The sequence below is a fragment of the Macadamia integrifolia genome, chromosome 9 (genome assembly GCF_013358625.1).
Source record: "Macadamia integrifolia cultivar HAES 741 chromosome 9, SCU_Mint_v3, whole genome shotgun sequence".
Taxonomy (NCBI): Eukaryota; Viridiplantae; Streptophyta; class Magnoliopsida; order Proteales; family Proteaceae; genus Macadamia; species Macadamia integrifolia.
The window spans coordinates 28,926,938-28,945,897 of record NC_056565.1 but is presented as its reverse complement, the minus strand read 5'-3'; the positions used below and the strand labels follow the sequence as shown (position 1 = coordinate 28,945,897).

General features: G+C 39.4%; 2 protein-coding genes across 5 annotated transcripts; one reads left to right on the top strand and one right to left on the bottom strand.

Moving 5' to 3' along the window:
- The first annotated feature begins 536 nt into the window (after positions 1–536).
- LOC122089266 lies at positions 537–13,164 on the top strand. 4 transcript variants are annotated; one of them, XR_006143287.1, is made up of 6 exons: positions 537–566; positions 726–796; positions 954–1,025; positions 1,236–1,338; positions 8,386–8,461; positions 8,564–8,963. XR_006143287.1 is itself a non-coding variant. In XM_042658855.1 (4 exons), the coding sequence occupies exons 1-4, from the start codon at positions 5,437–5,439 to the stop codon at positions 12,944–12,946; spliced, it is 591 nt and encodes a 196-aa protein (XP_042514789.1). In that variant the 5' UTR covers positions 5,089–5,436; the 3' UTR covers positions 12,947–13,164. The 4 variants fall into 4 exon arrangements, 1 of the variants encoding a protein (XP_042514789.1); XR_006143288.1 differs by lacking the exon at positions 1,236–1,338; XM_042658855.1 differs by lacking the exons at positions 537–566; positions 726–796; positions 954–1,025; positions 1,236–1,338 and adding exons at positions 5,089–5,582; positions 12,817–13,164 and having other exon boundaries at positions 8,564–8,802.
- Positions 2,463–4,833, bottom strand: LOC122089265. The gene has a single exon (XM_042658854.1). The coding sequence runs from the start codon at positions 4,804–4,806 to the stop codon at positions 2,878–2,880; it is 1,929 nt and encodes a 642-aa protein (XP_042514788.1). The 5' UTR covers positions 4,807–4,833; the 3' UTR covers positions 2,463–2,877.
- Positions 13,165–18,960: the final 5,796 nt, after the last annotated feature.

Genomic DNA, 18,960 nt, shown 5'->3' with positions numbered 1-18,960 from the left:
GGATGGATTATTTTCTGTCTCAAGTATTACGAATTGGGACAGTTTATACTCCATCGCTACTACTCACATATTTTGCTATGAATTGAATTTTATATCTATTATGACGGATAGTTTTCCGTCTCTAAATCGAAGTATAAAGACATAAATAATATTGTCCCTACGTATGTAGCAATTGAGACAGATTGTAACCGTCCCATGTTTAGGGACGGATTATATTCTGTCTCAAGTATTATAAATTGGGACGATTTATTCTCCATCACTACTGCTCACATATTTCGACTTCCCGTGAAATACTTAGCCAACCGCGCTTTTCCATATTTCAACCAGACTCTGGAATTATAAGAAGGGGAAAATCAACGCCGATGCTCGCATACGGCTTTTCCAAAATCAAAGCCGATGCTCCCATACCTGCTTGTCATATTTCAACCGAGGTTTTCCAAAATCGAAGACCTAACAGTGCAATAATTTCACGCCTTCGCTCACTGGTTTCCCGCGAAGTGAGCAACCGTTGTAAATCTCCAAGAAATTTGATCGTTTTCCTTCCCAAAACTGAAACCCAAAGTCAGGTATGCTATTTTCCTCTCCCTCTTCTCTTTATTATGATTTTTCTTGTATTTCGATCTATTCCTTACCATTAAATCTAGTCATATTTCAACCGAGCTTTTTCAAAATCGAAGATCTAACAGTGCAACCTTTCCGCCTTCACTCCCTGGTTTCCCACGAAGTGAGAGCAACCGTTGTAAATCTCCAAGAAACTCGATCATCTTCCTTTCCAAAAGCTGAAACCCGAACTCAGGTACGCTATTTTCCTATCACTTCTCTTTATTATGATTTTTCTTGTATTTCGATCTTTTCCTTATTGTTAAATCCAGTCATATTTCAATCGAGCTTTTTCAAAATCGAAGATCTAACATTGCAACCTTTCCGCCTTCACTCCCTGGTTTCCCATGAAGTGAGAGCAACCGTTGTCAAGAACAGAAGAAACTCGATCATCTTTCTTCCCAAAAGCTGAAACCCTAAGTCAGGTACGCTATTTTCCTCTCTCACTTCTCTTTATTACGATTTTTCTTGTATTTTGATCTATTTCTTACCATAAAATCAGCATAAGAGAGGAATCCACGGAAATGGTGGAGTTCCTGTCTCTTACTATGATCAATGTAGTGTTTCTTAATATGTTTGGATGAGTATTCTTGCTTCTTTTTTTTTTTTAAATCTTTCTTTACACCTATGAGCAGCGTGGTTTATGAGAGGAATCCACAGAAGTGGCCGTTTAATGCTTTCCCAAATTTCAGAATGAATTCAATACCCATATCCAGAACTAATTCATATAATACAACGGTGAGTAACATATTAGAGCTTGAATTAGAAATTAAATTGATCCATTATTTGTGCTGCAGTTCCAGAGATTGAATGGTTTAAAAATTTATGATTATGATGGCTGATCATGGAAAAGTTTGCATCATATAATAACATAAAAAACTTAGAATTTACGGATCAATGACTGGGACAGGATTAGGAATGTATGAATTAGGAATTAAGTAGAGGAGTCTACTATTTTCCCTGACTGCAGCACATGCCCATGTGCTGCAGTCTATTTTATTTTCCCCTGTTTTTAGGGATATTTAGGCCAGATTTGATGATGATTGAATTTTCAGTTTTTTAATCATAGATGATAATTGAGGCTTCCACCCCTTACTCTGTAAAATAGATTCCCACTATCTCATATCATGTGCTTTTTTTCCCCTGTTTGAAATAGGTGCAAATGAGAATCCATGTGGCTAACTCTATTTAGTTGGATAGGTTGAGTTGGAGGAGGTGTTGCTTGTTAGCCATGTGTAAATATGGATAAATAGATTCTCTATTGAACAACTGAATTTTCTTTCAATGATGAAGGAAGAATCCCATGCTCATGGTCATCAGTATCATTAAATGATCAAGGGAAATTAACTAGCTTTGTTAGAGGTATAGCATGTCCAAGGAATGTTGTTATTATGTCTAAGAGCACAAGACAATTTCTTCCTCGATGAAGTTCCCTTTGAATAAAAGTCATTTATATATAGGAAGACTCTTAAGATACTCCCCAAGAAAAAGCATTAATCATTGATTCTGTAGTAGAAGCAAGATCAAACCTCAAAGCTATGCAAATTCAGTTTTTATCTCCTTGGACGGCTGGTGGTGTCTTTTGTCTTTCTTTAAAAGAGGGCTTCGACATGCATCCTGGGTGTGTATTTCAGAGGCTGGAGAGGATATGAGTTCAGTTTAGTTTGGGTTAAACCATAGTTGGAAGAAATGGATCGAATCGATGTTGCTTTGATCGATCTCCGTTCTTGTCTGATACAATTCAATGGATCGATATGGACGAAAGGTTAGAAGGTAAAATTCATGGTTTAAATGAAAATTAGGAGATCAGATCTTTAAGAAACCCATAAAAAGTAATAATCAAGGTCTTAAAGAAACCCATAAAAAAGTAACAATCCAGGTATATGATATAAGACTGAAAATTGTTCTTTATCAGAGATATGAAGAGATCTTTATCTTTAGGAAGAAGTAATAATCAAGGCTTGGGTAATCAGTTTCTTCCTTGTGCTTGCTTTTCCTTCTGGTTCTTCTAGATCACTTGCCATCCCCAGCAGCAGATAAGATTATGTATCTGCGTTAGGTGATTCTTGGAATGAGTACTAAGTTCTTGCTCACCAACTGAGATGCCACGCGTCTGCTATCATCAAAACCTCAGGAAAAATCTCATTTACATTGCCATCAAAATTTTATGCTAAATCAATCTTCCAAACTGGGCAAAAATTCCAGACAAAGAAAACATGGATTTTTTTTTTTTCCTTTTAATTCTGCTGCATAGATGACAGTTTAGGTCATGAAACATCAATCCAAAACGATGAGTTTCTGGTATTCTTCGCCAGAGATGGCGAGTTCCATCACCGCGTTTGGATTCACCAACCCATCACCCTCCAAGAACAGGGTCACCAGATTTTTGGAAAATCCACTCACCAGAGCCACACCACTTTGGTTGCTCGGTACCGGTGTCGCTCGCGAGTCCCTTAAGTTCCAGAACACGATCTCCGGCACCGATGCGTACCCATTTTCCTCGAATTTTCTCTGTATAGCTTCATAGTCCGTCTCCCACTTGTTCCCCGATGCCTGGTCGAACTCCATATCGCTAAACACAATGACTCTCTTTATCAATTGTTCCTCTTTTAGCTTCCCTTCAAGCGCCACTTGTAGTATTTTATCGAACACTCGCTGAAAATTCGTGTTCATTCCCCAATCCATTTTTCTAATGAACTGAATCTTCGATTGAAGATCACTTCCTTCGATCATGTGAAGCTGTGGATTAGCGCTGAAGGTGATTACTTTCCCTTTCCATGGCTCTTCACTCATCTCCGAGATTAATAGTCCCAGTGCAACACAGACTTCCATTGGCGTCCCAAACATGCTTCCAGAGACATCGCAGACCGCAATGCAGTTCTTTAATTTCCCCTTTTTTGACAGATCGTCCACCATTCTCTGCCACTGAAGCTCTGCAACTTGGCTGCCGCCTTCATCATTTAAGGATGCTATGATCTCGTGCGGCAGTAACGCTCCGGCAGCAATTTTGGCTTCTCCGCGCTCCACACTGTCGAGGTATTCCTGGAACCGCTCCTTGTCATGTTTCTGGAAATGCTTCTTATAGCTTTTCATGGCAACCGAGGCAACACGATTGTACGGGAGGGAATTCCACAAATTTGCAGACATGTAAACCTCCGGCAACTCAAGGGCTTTGCGGAGTGGGACGAGATAATCCTTCCGGAGACGATCGCGGATTTGATAGGCATAGTGAGCTTCTTCGATCCCTTCGTATTCTGGGTAAGATTCGCGCGGAAAGACTCTCCTCGCGATGCTTTCACACAGGAGAATTGATCGATCGAAAGAAGAATCAAGAGAGGGACACCACTTAGCTGCAAGGCTTATATTACCGAGTTTTCCAGACTTCAAGAACTGAAGATCGCCTACCAAGAGCTCAGCGAAGACATCTGAGACCCGATCGTGTAAAAATCGGTAGTCTGGATCACGGCTATATCTCTCGACAGCCTTCTTTGCCATGGAGACGACTTTCTTCTTCCTCAAATCTCTGGCGTTGTCCTTCTGAATCATGACCTTCTCCATTGCAGCCGCTATCCTCTCCTCCCGCGGCACCAAGTGTTTAGCTTCAATTTTCTGTCTAGTTTCCTCCTTCCCTGTCTTCGACTTTTTTTCCTTTAAGAACCGCCTCGACCTCCCCGATTTCCGTACTTTGTTCGGTCTCCCCTCCTTCACGATTCTCCGAACATCAGCTCCTTGCATGAGTCTGTAGAGAATCTCCGGAAAATCCTTGAAGTAACCAAAATCTGCAAACCACCTGACGTTGCAGGCAAGGGTTTTAGGGTGGTTTTTGTGTAGCCAAAGAGCAGCTGTGTAGAATCCCTCCTTGTCCGACTTGCCAGTTCCTCTGACACCTCTCAAGTTGCAGATAAGCTTGAGAGTGGTTAAATCATTGTGGCTCCATGCCAAATCTAACCTTTGGTTCAGAATCTCCGGTGATGTATCAGGGACGACATGGAAGAAGAAGTCGAGGCAGGGGTTGCCGGTAGATAAAAAGGTGGGCGAGTAGTTTTCCGTCAACCCCATCCGCGGTTTATGGGAAATGTTGTTGAAGCTAGACACCATGGCATCGATGAAAGGGTTGCAGGAGGTTGCTAAATCTGGCTTAGCGGCTGAAGATGACGTGGGAAGGTGGATTTCGGGAGGGCCGATAAGCGATTGGGTAGAAGCCATGTTGATTGGTTTGATGCTATGGAAATGGGGGTTGTGGATTCTTTATTTATAGCGACGGTTTGCTTGGCCTCCACGTTTTGGGAGGTTGAAACCGTCTGCAATTCCGATCTCGTATAATTCGTGAAATACTACTTTCAGGGGGTGACACATGTATTGATACCAATGCAATGGTCTAGATCTGATTTAAATGTATTTAATGTTTTATTAGTTATACAAGATCTGGACCATTGTATTGGTATCAATACATGTGTCACCGCCTGAAGGTGGTATTGCACGAAATTATACGAGATCGGAATTGCAGACGATTTTTTTCCCGTTTTGGGATAATCGACTACTACAGATTCTTGACTTCAGTTTATTATTATTTTGCAAGGCGGCTCTCTCTCAAGGTAACCACGTTTCTGTCCGAAATGCATTCTTGGTGAAGTTTCAAAGTTACAGAAATGAAACCGATAGGATACACTGCACTTTTCATCGATATGATGTGCATCCAGGTGATTTAGATTGTCGGATTGGTATCAAACTAAAACGATTGCCAATGATTCTAACATGGAGTCATGGATATTGGTATCAAGCTATAAGCAAGAATTCTGATATTCCAATTTAGAAACAGAGATCTGATCTAATAAGATGCATACAAAACTTAGCTTGTTGGATTTGAAGAGTAAACTACGAAAAAACCATGGAAGAAGAAATTCTAAGGATCACACCCGTGACAAAAAGTCATGCAGAACAGCAATAGAGAGAAAAGAAACCTGCCGGCCATCCAGTGAGCAGTAAGACTTTTTTTCTTTGGTAGAACAAGTTAAGTCTATGGTATAAACATTTGACGAATTGAACTCTTTTTTTTTTTTTTGGAAGTTTTAATATTATTCATGCATTTTCTTCTAACAAATTGATGTTTGACAGAAAAGTGCCTCTTGGAAGGTGATTTTCTTAATCATTAATCAGATTTGAAGATCTACGGCTATTTTGTACTTTGACTTTCTTTGTGCCAGCTTCAATTGGTTCATCAGTTTCAGAAACTATGTAGGTCTCTAGTTTAGAAACTCAAGGTTAATCAGTAGCAAAATGAATACCTGAAATTGAAAACTTTAATAGATTTTGATATGAGTTTGGCCAAAACTTGCTTGAATCATGTTTTAATTTGAACTATGCTATTTTCGTTGGTTAGGCAATCAAACTTTCTGATGTAGCAAAATGAATACCTGGAGAATGATAATCGAACTTATCTGCTTATTGAAACAGATAGAATAGTTTTTTTTAGGATAAACTGACATAACAGCATTACATTTTTGTTGTTTGTTGTTTTTATTTATTTCTCCCCCTTTTTTGTTCCTCATCAGAAACTATGAAAGAACATTTCCTTGATAGTATCAACCATATTTACAGAGCATGGGGTCGATATTTCAAATCTAACAAAATGCTACAGCTACATGGAAGTCTTTTTATTCATCAACATCACAGAAGAAACCTATAGCTTAATCAAACAAAAAGATTCTCCCACAAAATAGAACTCTAATTGGAAAGTCTAGAGATTGATCCTGCTAGAACTTGTTTAAAATCAGCAGTCATCCACTGTCATTACACACCTTATTGCTGAGTACATACTTTCCCAATGGGTTATTCAAATCAACTCAGATCATGAATTTGCCTCTTCTCGGTCTCAAAATTCATATTTTTCTATTCCACTCTACTAAGGTCATGAATCCTTGAGCCATGTCAGTCTTTGTTTTCCTTTGTTTTTGTAGCAGTTTTGATTTTGCACCATTTGACTCGTCACTGGAGCATTCCCTGATCTTGGACTTCCTGTGATCTTGGCAGTTATTGGAGCTACTCCTAAGTTCCTCAGAATGCAGTCTTTTCTGATAATGTCAATCCTCATCTAGTCATTTTTTCTTCTGAACATCCTCATTGATTATAGTCCATTAAAACCTCATACGTTCCTCTCTCCCAAACACCCTAATCAATCCATGAAGAGGTAGCTAGGAGTCTCTAATATTCTTCCCACATCTCCGAAGGGAATGAGAAGCCAAACCCAATTTACTGCTTGTATATTTCAGTGAAAACCTTTATATCTCAAACAGATTTGATGAAATAGCTTCGTACAGAATGTAATTCTTTTACCGCAAGTGGTAGCTCAGTTGGCAAGTGCTAACACCTTCCAATTATAAGAACTCACGAGTTCAACTCTCCTTGGGGCCTAATTATCCAAAAATAAAAGGCTTTATATGGTGATAGTTGCATAGAAATGGAGAAATTGGTGCGTTACCGCTTGTTCTGTTCGGAACCCAATGCCCCTTTCTTAGGCAATCTAGTTTTGCACCTTATCATCCTATTTACCAAGTGACGATTTACCTGCCCATGTCAATAGTTAAGCATGCATACAAAGATTTCACTGTAAATATATCCCAATGACTAATTCTGAACATGGGAAAATCTTCAATTTGGGACATGTCCACCTCAGGAAGTATCACATTAACTGGAGAAAAATGTGAATCTTTAACCACTGAAGTGGCCTTCTGAATTCTGGGATCAAGGCAACTTCATCATTCCAGACTTCAAAATAGTGATCAACAATGGAACTTTGCGACCGATGAAAAATGTGGCAGAATTTATCCTCTTTCCTTGCCATTTTGGCCACCTTTTTTATGTTTCTAATAATGCTAACTAGTGGAATATCTTACAGAACAAAATGCAATTTGATCATCTCTAGTTATTGAGTGATGCCTTGTCTAAGACTTCTCTTTTTCTTCTAAATGTCTTTGGAACTCTTTTACTGTTGATAAGGGCGTACCAGGCATGCACGAGGCTCTGTTTGCTCACTCAAATATTTACCTCCGATCCTCACTCTCTCCTTTCACTCCATCTCATTTCAGCTTCCAAATTTCTAACCCTCCAAAGTCCCCTTCTCACTTCAGCTTCCAAACACAAAAACATGACACTAGTGCAAACTGAGGATTGTAACTCTTCTTTCTTACCCAAAAGTGGATGCCACATCCCTGCTTCTCTCCCTTGGGCTTTTCAATCAAAATGGCATTCAAGCCATTTACAATTTTTGTACTATTCTTTTAGTCAATGCCCATCAGTGTATGTGCTGGCTCTTATTTTTCTATGCTTTCTGCCATGCCTCATTCTAAATGTTTTTCTTAAAAATTGATCACATGAACTGAGATTCTGCATGAGGATCATTCATGCCACAAATTGAATATAAAAACGATTTTGAACTAATTACACAGAAGACAAATTATATTTGATGTAGAATATATATTTCACCATTAAAGGAGCTAAAAGAGCATGGCTTAGGTCTAAAATGATCATACGAGAAGTGGTGAGGAACACATGCATAATTTAAGTCTGAAATGACCATAGGAGAAGTAGTGAGGAAATACATGCATAGTTTAGGTTTTATCTCAAGTATGAACTTGAATAGATTCAGTTGGAGGGTTAGAACCTTTTTTGTTAGTCTAATTTAGAACAAATCCTTATCATTATTATCTTATTGTACTTTTATATCTTGTTCAATTGATTTTTTTTCCTGTTTAATTTCCCTGTACTGATATGTCACCAAAACGCAAGCATCTTGCCACAGGAATTTCTCTCTGGACATTGTTTTACTGGATGCATTGGGAATCCTCTGAACAAAGAAACAGAGGTTTGTACACCCTGATTTGGTATCTTCTACAGTTAGAAGCATTGTGTACTAGTTCTCCCTAAATTCCTCTATTGTTTATAAGCATTGCTGTTTGTGCTCCAGGTTGTTGCTTCACTTTTATATGCTGACAATGGAGCACCTGTTGAAAAGCCCAGAGATTCGGAAGCTCCCCTTTTGACAAGCTATGATGGAATCAACTATTCCTCTTGTGATAGACCAACTAAACTGTTGCATGGCCATACATCCTTTGAGGCTCAAGCTCAAGATATCTCAGATGTTTACGTATACAAGGATATATTAATTTTTGCACCTACTGCACTTGCATTAATGGGAATGTTAAGGTATCTCTTTATACTGCTATGAATCTCTAGCAACAGCTTGTCAGTATGCATGATGCACATGCAAGAATTGTTTGCCAACAGCTTAATGTTTAAGGTCAGAGGTTTCCTTTGTCACACACATCCAATCACTTGACCTGGCAAAGGTGATTATCCTTGCAACCTACTCAATGTTACCTAAGGTTTATTCCATTAACCTGCTTCTCCTTGATTTGAATATTTTTTTTCTTAAAAGTGAATGCTGGACCTTGAGTCTATTTGAATGACATGACTTCTCCCCTTATAACTTTTGTTAGATCATCTACAGAGGAATATTCCTCTCTTGGCACCCAATGGAGTTAGTTCTTCATGAGTGATGTTAGTGTTCTTGGCTCTCAATCCAGACTTATTATCCTTAATTTTGTAATAGAGCCATGAAGTTGGTAACATGTTCCTGTCCGACGCTCCTACCTATCTGTTTGGTTGAGTAGGCCAGCACATATGCACAATACAGCTATAACCTTTATCTATGGACATGATCACAAATACAGTTTAATAGGAAAATTTTATACTAGCAGTCAGATTGTCGCAATGGTTTGAACTAGTGGCCAGTCCAAAGTGTTCTTATCGTTTGTTGAACATCCAGTTATGATTTTTTTTCCTATTTAGTCCACAATGCTTATAGGCTTTGTAATTTGCAAAGGAAAACCTGAGACCGGATCCTGTGACCTTTCCTTTGCTATTCTCAGAGGGTTGTACATGTCTGTTGCTGCCCCCATGGGGGCCATCAAAACCAGGTTGAACAAGATCAATCAGAGCTTTCTTAGGTAATGTGATGACTGGCATTTCTTCAAATAACAGTGTATGAAATTTTTGGCATCCAATCCGATTTTTCAAACCTTGGGGGGTAACCCCATAAATTTATAAGTTTTAATAATCAATGTATAGATTTGAACAATGTTAAGTGAAATAAAGACGAGAGCTTCAAGTACTAGTCCTGATGTACTTCAAAAAATTATTACATTTTCAAGATGCTTGGTCGTTTCACTCGGATTTTAAATCTTTTTGCTCTTCTAACTGGGATCGAAATACCAACTCTAACCTTGTAAGGTTAACAGCTTTATTCATCTTCTTTCGACTTGGAACAGAACGTGTTTGGACACATTGATATTCTTAACAGTAATCTTTTCAACAGATTTCAAATCTTGGAAAGTAAGGGTTGCCCTTCCAAACTCAATGATGTAAACCTGAATTTAAAATGGGTTTTTGATGCAAAGGAGACCTTTCGGCTTAAAAAATCGCGACACCTACATGTGTTTGAGGGTGGTCGTAACACCAGATTTTATCATGCTATCACCAAGCATCAAACTAGACGAAGAATTGATTTCATTTGGAACACTGATGGGATCAGAATTGAAGGAACCCGAAATATTGTTGGGATCTTTTCTGAGCATCTTTTTCTAATGTTTTTTTCCCCTTCTAAACCGTTGGATCCTTCCCTTGTGGAATGTCTTTTTCTTAGAATCCTTTGAGAGAGGATGATGTTACTTCTTTATGCTCCTTACCTAAGATGTCAGAAATTAGGAATGTTGTTTTCTCTTTTGGCCTTTATAAGGTCCTTGAAACTGACGGTTTTCAAGCTTGCTTCTACTAGAAACTTTGGGATCTTGTTGGCAATGATGTTTGCTAATTTGTTCGTAATTTCTTCTCCAACCTCTCTCTCCCTTTTAGAACCAATCATGCTTTGATCTGCCTTATCCCAAAAAAATAAAATGCTTTCTGAGTTGAAGAGTTCAGACCTATTAGCCTTTGCAATGTATCCTATAAAATCATTGCAAATATTGTGGCTAATATATCGTCTCAAAAACCACCTTGCCTCTTTTATTTCTCCCTTTCAAGCTACTTTTATCCCTAGTATACAAATCTTGGACAATATTGTGATCGCCCATGAGATCTTTCATTTTCTGAAAAAAAAGGAAAAAAAGAAAGTTAGGCTTTGCGGTCATTAAGATTGACATGTCTAAAGCTTATGATAAATTGGAGTGGGGGCTAGTTAAGGCCATTTTTGAATTTCTTAGTTTTGAAAAAGCCTGGTGTGAGTTGACATATTTTCTTATGTCTTCAGTCTCATATTCCATTAGACTAGAAGGATCTTCTTTTGATCTTATTGAATCATCTTGTGGGATTCGACTGGGCTGTCCGTTAAGTCCATATATTTTTATTTGTGCCATGGAAGTTCTTTCTCATCTTCTCTCGACTTATCGGGATCTTATATTGTTCAAAGGAATTAAGTTGTCCCCAGGGCTCCTGAGGTTTCTCACCTTCTTTTTGCGGATAATATATTTATTTTCTGTCAAACTACTACGGACAACTTTTTGACAATCAAGGCAATGCTTGATTTGTTTTCTGATCTTTCTGGGCGACAGGTTAATTATTCTAAGATCGGATTGTTTTTCATTAATAATGCTCCACATTCTGAAAAAAGCTCGGCTAAGTTCTCTCTTTGGTCTTAAGGAAATTAAGAAGGAAGCTTCCTATCTTGAAACTGCTCTCATTCACCCTAGATCTCATGTATCTAGTCTTAAAAATGTTGTGGACAAAATGGATAAAAGACTATCCATTTGAAAATCCCACCTTCTTTCTTTTGCCAGAATGATAGTTCTGGTTCAATGTGCTCATTACTTTATCCAAGCCTACTTGATGCCTTGTTTTGCCTTTCCTACAAAAACCTGTCAAAATATTGATTCAAATTGCTCTCATTTTTATAATGGGTCAAACTCTTCCTAAAATAAATTACACCTTATTTCTTGAAAAAGAATTTGCTCCATTACCAGTCCGGCTGGTCTGGGTTTAAAAGATTCCAACACTCAAAGTAAGGCTCTTCTCTTAAAGCTTGGTTGGCGTTTAATTAAAGAAAAGAATCCTTCTGAGCTCATACTATCAAAGATAAATATAAAGAAAAGAATTCCTTCTAGGCTCAGACTATCAAAGATAACTATTTCCGAAACACTTCTATCTTTGATTCCTCCACTGGGAGAAAGAAGGATCTTGGATTTAGAATAGTATGGTTTCTATCATTTCTGTAAAAAAATGGTTCGTGTTAAACTAGGGTCTGGACAATCTTCTTAATTCTAGTATGATCCATGGATACCAACCATCCATGAACATTGGATACTTTACAATGCCCAAATTTTCTTGTTGACAGTGTAATAGTTAATAATGGGTGGAATGTGCAATCCTTGAATTATCTTATCCCAACTCATATTATCAATGAATCTCAATCTGCTCTCAACCTGATACTTGGTGTTGCACCATATCAAATGATGGAGATTTTATACATGCATTGCTGCGAGATTTCTATCTACATCTCTTTCTACGCATGTTCGGGTTAATGGAAAATTTTCTAACTCATTACCCCTCTAATCGGTGGAAATTCTTGTGGAAGCTTCACATTCATCCTAGACTCAAAATTTTCTTTTGGTGATCCCTATCGAATGAGATTCCTATTAGAGAAACTTTGGGAAATTGGCTAAATATCGACAAAACATGTCTCCTTTGTGGAAAAGAAACAAATCTTCATGTCTCCTTCGTGGAAAAGAAACGAATCTTCCTATCATCTCTTATTTCTTTGTGAATTTGTTGATCGAATTTGCGCTGCTGGACCTCTCGGTCTTTGACCCAATTGTCTCAATTTGCAGTGCTTCATTGATGTGATCAAATGCTTCTTCAATCATGCTAACCTATCCAAATCTGAGCGAAACTGGTGTTTCTGCATAATTGCCATAACAATTTACTTTATATGGATGCATAGAAGCAATAGTCTGGCAAAAAAGATTGATCCTAACCCTGAATCTATTTTTTTTTTTTTTTTGTAATATTAATGTTTCGATTTCCGATAACATACTAACTCTAATGGTTCTGTTTACTCCGTTACAAATGGTCCAGTAGACATCCTAGGAAGATAATTACCTCCACCTTTTTTGAACTATCACATCTTAGTTTGTGTTGGTGTTACTAACTTTTTGGAAACAAAATCAGGTTGGACTTTTGGTATTATTTTTCAAGGACAATTCAAGGTTATCAAGTTGGGAACTTCAACAACCACAACCTCAATGGAAACAGAAGATTCACATTACAAGGTTTAAACTTGGTGACTTCAAAGGGATAGAATATTAGTGAAGTTTCGTTCTCATGCAGGAGTGTACTTCAAATTATTCCACAACCTTCTAACGGTTCTTCATGTCCCCTTCTTTCAATGGCTACTTTTTGGGAAATATTTTTTGAATTTAGATCCCTGAATTATGTGTATAAATGGAAAGAATCTAATTAGACTATGTTGTGCTTATGAGAATCTGCTAATAGGGCTAGTTTAGGGAATTTATTCTCTTCTACTGACCATGATGTAATGACTAACTATAATGCTTAATATATTTATTTTTTTTATATATAAAAAAAGAAAAAAGAAAAACTAATGTATATATTTCCTTTTATTTATATGCTTTGTAGTTTATTATTATTATTATTATTTTGTTATATTGTGGCTTATTATAAAAAAGGGCATACCCAGTGCACGAGGCTCCCGGCATGTGCGAGGTCTGGGGGTGTGAGAACTACGCAACCTTACCCCGAGAATGTCAAGTGACTATTTTGATCAATTGACGACCAGTAGCAACATTCATACCTCGAGATATGATGTTGTGGTTTATCATATCAAGATAAATTCTTTTACTACTAAGTTCTGTCCAAAGTGTATTCAAATTTATGCAGCAGTAAAGCTAATAAAGTCAATTCTTAGCTTCTCTATCCAACCTATCTTTTTCTTTGGTAGTAGAAAATCTATTAAGTAAATCTTGGGGACACATGGTTGAGGAGGCACTGGTTTCCTTCAACCACGGAGTGGAATTTAACCAAATTTTTATACACGGTGTAGACACTTCCTGGTTAGAGAGTTAGCTATAGTGTTGATCTCCCCCAGAATGAAAGGAAAAATTATAGGTAAGGAAATATATAGATAGGTGTCTGATATCTGAAAGGAATAGTTGCACAAATAAGCTACGATATTGTTGGCACAATCTGCTTTTGTTAAGATGCACCACCAACCATATGCTGTTATTGAGGAGATTCATTATGAAGAATGCTGAGTCTGTGCACAAAATAAGAAACAATCATCTGAAGACCTGGTTTACAGAAAGTGGTTAGCTGTTGCTCTACTTGATGAGTTGTTGCTTTTATCTAGGAGACTAGTTTATTTAGAAGTCTATAAATTGTAAGTTTAGCCCTGTCCTTAATTTCTCGAATAATATTCTGTAGACATCTCTATTATCTAGTAAAAGAAGCTTTGTTGTGTTGCTCTTATTGATTTGGCCTTTTTTTAACGTTCTGATATCAGAGCCAGACAATTTAGCTATTGAGGCATTTATTCATTGCCTTAGAAGTTATTTAATTGTATTCTCTCAATTAAGAATGGAACATTTCAATTCTATTGGTGCAATTGAGAGGTTGACTCACATTAATTACATTGATTGGAAATAATTCTTGGAGTCATATCTCCAAGGGCAAGATCCGTGGAAAGTTGTAAATGGAGCCAATACAACTCCAAAAAATGGCGAGTTAGAAGCTATCAAGGTAACCCGAAAGTGGAAGATTAAGGCTGTAAAAGCATTGCTTATGCTCAAGGCTACCACACAAAAGGATTTTCTTGATTATATCCGTGATACAAAAACTCCCAAAGAGGCATGGATGCCTTTGCTACTCTGTTTTCAAAAAAAAAAAAGAAGGAACTCGGCTACAAATGTTAGATAATGAGATCAGGTAGATAAATCAATGTAATCTATCTCAAATTATTTTATGAAAGTTAAAATAATTTGTTAGGAGATTCCCAACTCGATGAGGAATCAAAAATCTCGGAGACTCAGCAACAACAAATCATAATCCGTGGTTTGAAGCCAGAGTATAGTGCTTTTATGACTGTAGGTCAAGGATGGCCTACTCAATCAACTGTGCTTGAGTTGGAAAGTCTTCTAGAAAATCAAGAGAGCTTGGCTAAACAAAAGACTGGGGTATCTGTCAAAGATAATGAAGAATCTTTGTTCATTGGTCAAGAGAATAAATCAAAAAACAAAGACAAGCAGAGTCAAGGAAGTTCCCAAATATAGGAAGCTTCTAAGGGTCGAGAATCGGAAAAATAATATTCCAATTTCAAAATCAAAGTGATTTGCTACAACTACGGCAAAGTCAGTCATTTTGTCAGAGAACGTCGCTCACTAAAGAAGAAAATAGAAGAAGGTAATAATTTTGTTTCAAATGTTTCTAATTCTAACGATGACAGCGAAGATGAATGGGGAAAATTCATCTCTTTTGTCGAAGATGAGGTGGCTATGTACAAGTTTGAAGATCAAGAATGGGAAGATTTCTTACTTCCTAAACGTTAATCTGATGTTGCATTCTCGGCAGTTGATGAAGATGCCACTATTGGTTGGGCATAAGCAAGCAAGCTAAAAAGTTCAGCATAGTCCAAACAGTGGGTCAATGACTCTGACTGCTCAAATCATATGACGTCGATGAAAGAAAATTCTTAGGCAAAGCTGATTACAAAGGAAAAAGAATTTTAGTTACTGCAAACAATGCCATACTTCCCATAGCTCATATTGGTAGTGTAACTTGCACACTAACCTTATGTAAGGAAGATCTTGTGCTGAAAGATGTGTATCATGTCCTAGAAATGGAGAAAATTTTTCTATCAGTTTCTCAATTAACCAAATCAAGAGGGTGCATGGTACTTGAACCAAATTATGTGAAGGTCTATATAACTGTGCAAATTACAGGTAATCCTTATATGTAGAGAAGGACGTGTGACTCTGTCTATGTTATGACAGCTCAAAAAGCTATGTTGACAGAACTTGGAAGCATGAAACACGTGATCTTTGGCATGCAAGGCTCGCCCATGTATGCAAATCTGAAGGTAGTGACAACATTTACTATTGGAGGACATCAACAGAGGAAGTGGCATTAAAATAGAATGAAAAATGGGGTTTATGCCACGATCATTTGTTATAAAACTTATTTCATGTAAATAGATTTACAAAATCATGACTAAGGCTAATGGTCATATAGAAAGGTACAAGACGCGGCTCGTAGCTCGAGGCTTCTCTCAACATTAAGGGTATGACTATGATGAAATGTTCAGTCCTGTGGCTAAAATTACAACAGTCTGAGTTCTCATTGCTCTTACTGCTTGTTCACTTTGGAAACTGTGGCAAAGGGATGTAAAAAATGTGTCTTTACATGGTGAGATTGATCGAGAAATCTTCATGGAGCAACCCAAGGGGTTTGTAAGCAAAGCATATCCACAATATGTATGTAAGTTGTGAGAATCTCTCTACGGGCTGAAACAAGCTCCAAGTTCTTGGTTTGAAAAAATTGCAAAATTTCTTCAAGTTGCCGGCTACTCGATGACATCTGCAGACTCCAGCTTGTTTGTAAAGATCTCAAATGGGTAAATTTTTATTGTTCTAATATATGCTGATGACTTAATTATAACAGGTAATGATAATGAAGAAATAGCTACAAATCAAGCTAATCTTGGAGTGCGATTTCATATGAAGAAGCTTGGAGAGTTGTATCATTTCTTGGGCTTGAGCAAGAGCAAAATGAAGAAGGAATACTTTTGTATCAACAAAAACATGCGAAAGAGTTACTTATTCATTTTGGGATGTCTGAGAACAACATCAATGCAACTCTAATGGAAGTCAATGTTAAGCTATGTGCAGATGAGGAGGGAGACATCAAGGATCCAACAAGGTATAGACAGTTGATTGGGAGTTTAATATATTTAACACTAACTCCGTCTGGTATTGTTCAGGCAGTTAGTGTAGCGAGTAGGTTCATGCAAGCTCCAAAGAAATCTTACCTTGAAGCTGCTCGACGAATTTTGAAATATATACAAGTTACCACTGATTTTGGTATAATGTATAAAAAGGGAGGAGATTTCAAAATGAGTGGATTTTGTGATGCTGATTATACTGGGATCAATCTGCAAGGAGGTCTACCGCAGGCTATCTCTTTAGTCTTGGTTCAAGAATGGTTTCATGGTGCATCAAAAGACAACCTACTATGTCTTTATCAACCACAAAGGCTGAGTATTGAGCAGCAGAAATGCATGCACAAGAAAGCATGTGATTAGTAAGATTACTTAAGGAGCTTCATCAGTCTATGGATTATCCAATGAGCTTATATTATGACAGTGAAAGTGCAACTAAGCTTGCAGAGAATCCTGTGTTTCATGCTAGGACAAAACATGTTGAGGTGCAATGTCATTTTATAAGAGAGAGTTCTGAAGATGGAAATTAAGTTGGTGCCTGATGCGGAAAAATTTGACCGGACTATCTCTCCTGCAGTTCCTAGTGCTTTGGCCGACCTGCACAGAAGAGATGACAAGGAGATCCGAGCTGACCTGACGGGGGACTCTCCGATGCCTAAGTTAGACCTTTCCACAATAGATGCTCAAGAGAGCTTTTACAGTATGAGAAGTGAGTAATCGATCCCCTTGTGATGGAGGCTTACCTTCGTATTTATAGGCTGCTTATGGAGGGCAAGTGGGAGACGATTGTCAAGAGTCCTGGTTAGGCATGGAGTCCTCAAGGGGAGTGGCTCTGTGATTCTGGGAATATTCCCCTCTTAACTCGGAAAGACCAACCGTGTGACGTCATGATGACGTGTAGTGGATAGAGTCTCGTCCTCCAGAATAGGGATTACGTTCCTTGACTGTAGGGGTGGACGAAAACACGTTTCTGGAATCCTTATTGTTGACGTCCGGCCGAGGTGGAGCACGGCCTGATGGAGGCCGAGGTAATAGCACGGCTTGATGGATGCTGCGGCTTGATGGATGCCGAGGTAGTAGCACAGCATGATTGAGGCCGAGGTGGAGCATGGCCTGATGGAGGCCGAGGTGATAGCGCGGCCTGATGGAGGCCGAGGTGATAGTGCGGCCTGATAGATGCCGAGGTGGAGCATGGCCTGATGGAGGCCGAGGTAACAGCACGGCCTGATGGATGCCGAGGCAGTAGCACGGCCTGATGGAAGCCGAGGTGGGGCATGGCCTGATGGAGGCCGAGGTAACAGCACGGCCTGATGGATGCCGAGGAGGTAGCACGGCCTGATGGATGCCGAGGTGGAGCACGACTTGACCGAGGCCGAGGTAACAACACGGCATGATTGATGCCGTGGCTTGATAGATGCCGAGGCAGTAGCACGGCCTGATGGAAGCCGAGGTGGGGCACGGCCTGATGGAGGCCGAGGTAACAGCACGGCCTGATGGATGCCGAGGAGGTAGCACGGCCTGATGGATGCCTAGGTGGAGCACGGCCTGATGGAGGCCGAGGTAACAGCATGGCATGATTGAGGCCGAGGTAGTAGAACGACCTGATGGAGGCCGAGGTGGTAGCACGGCCTGATGGATGTCGAGGTGGAGCACAACCTGATGGAGGCCGAGGTAACAGCATGGCATGATTGAGGCCGAGGTAGTAGGACGGCCTGATGGAGGCCGAGGTGATACCGCGGCCTGATAGATACCGAGGAGGTAGCACGGCCTAATGGAAGTTGGGTGACAGCACGGCATGATTGAGGCCGAGGTAGTAGGACGGCCTGATGGTGGCCGTGGTGATAGCGTGGCCTGATAGATTCCGAGGAGGTAGCACGGCCTGATGGAAGCCGAGGTGACAGCATGGCATGATTGAGGCCGAGGTAGTAGGACGTCCTGATGGAGGCCGAGGTGATAGCGCGGCCTGATAGATGCCGAGGAGGTAGCACTGCCTGATGGAAGCCGAGGTGATAGCACGGCCTGATGGAGGCCGAAGTAGCTACTCAGTCTTTTTCAGGTTTGCGTACATGCTTCAGGCGTGCTGAGGAAAGTGACATATTTTGCCTCATCACCAGCCCCCCGCTCTAGCAGTTCGAATCGACCTGCTAGAGCATTTAATCTGATTCGAGATGCACTGCTTCACTTTCTCAGCCGAGGCTGCTCAACGGTTCGAGGACGTGGTTGTCGCTTGTTCGAGGGCAAAGGAAGCAAAGCGCTTTCATGGGGGTCGAGAAGAAATGGCCCGAGGTTGCTGATCCCTTAGCCCAACCAGGAGTTGTTGGATGACGTTAACATTTCTTTGTTTTGGCGCATTCCAGACCATG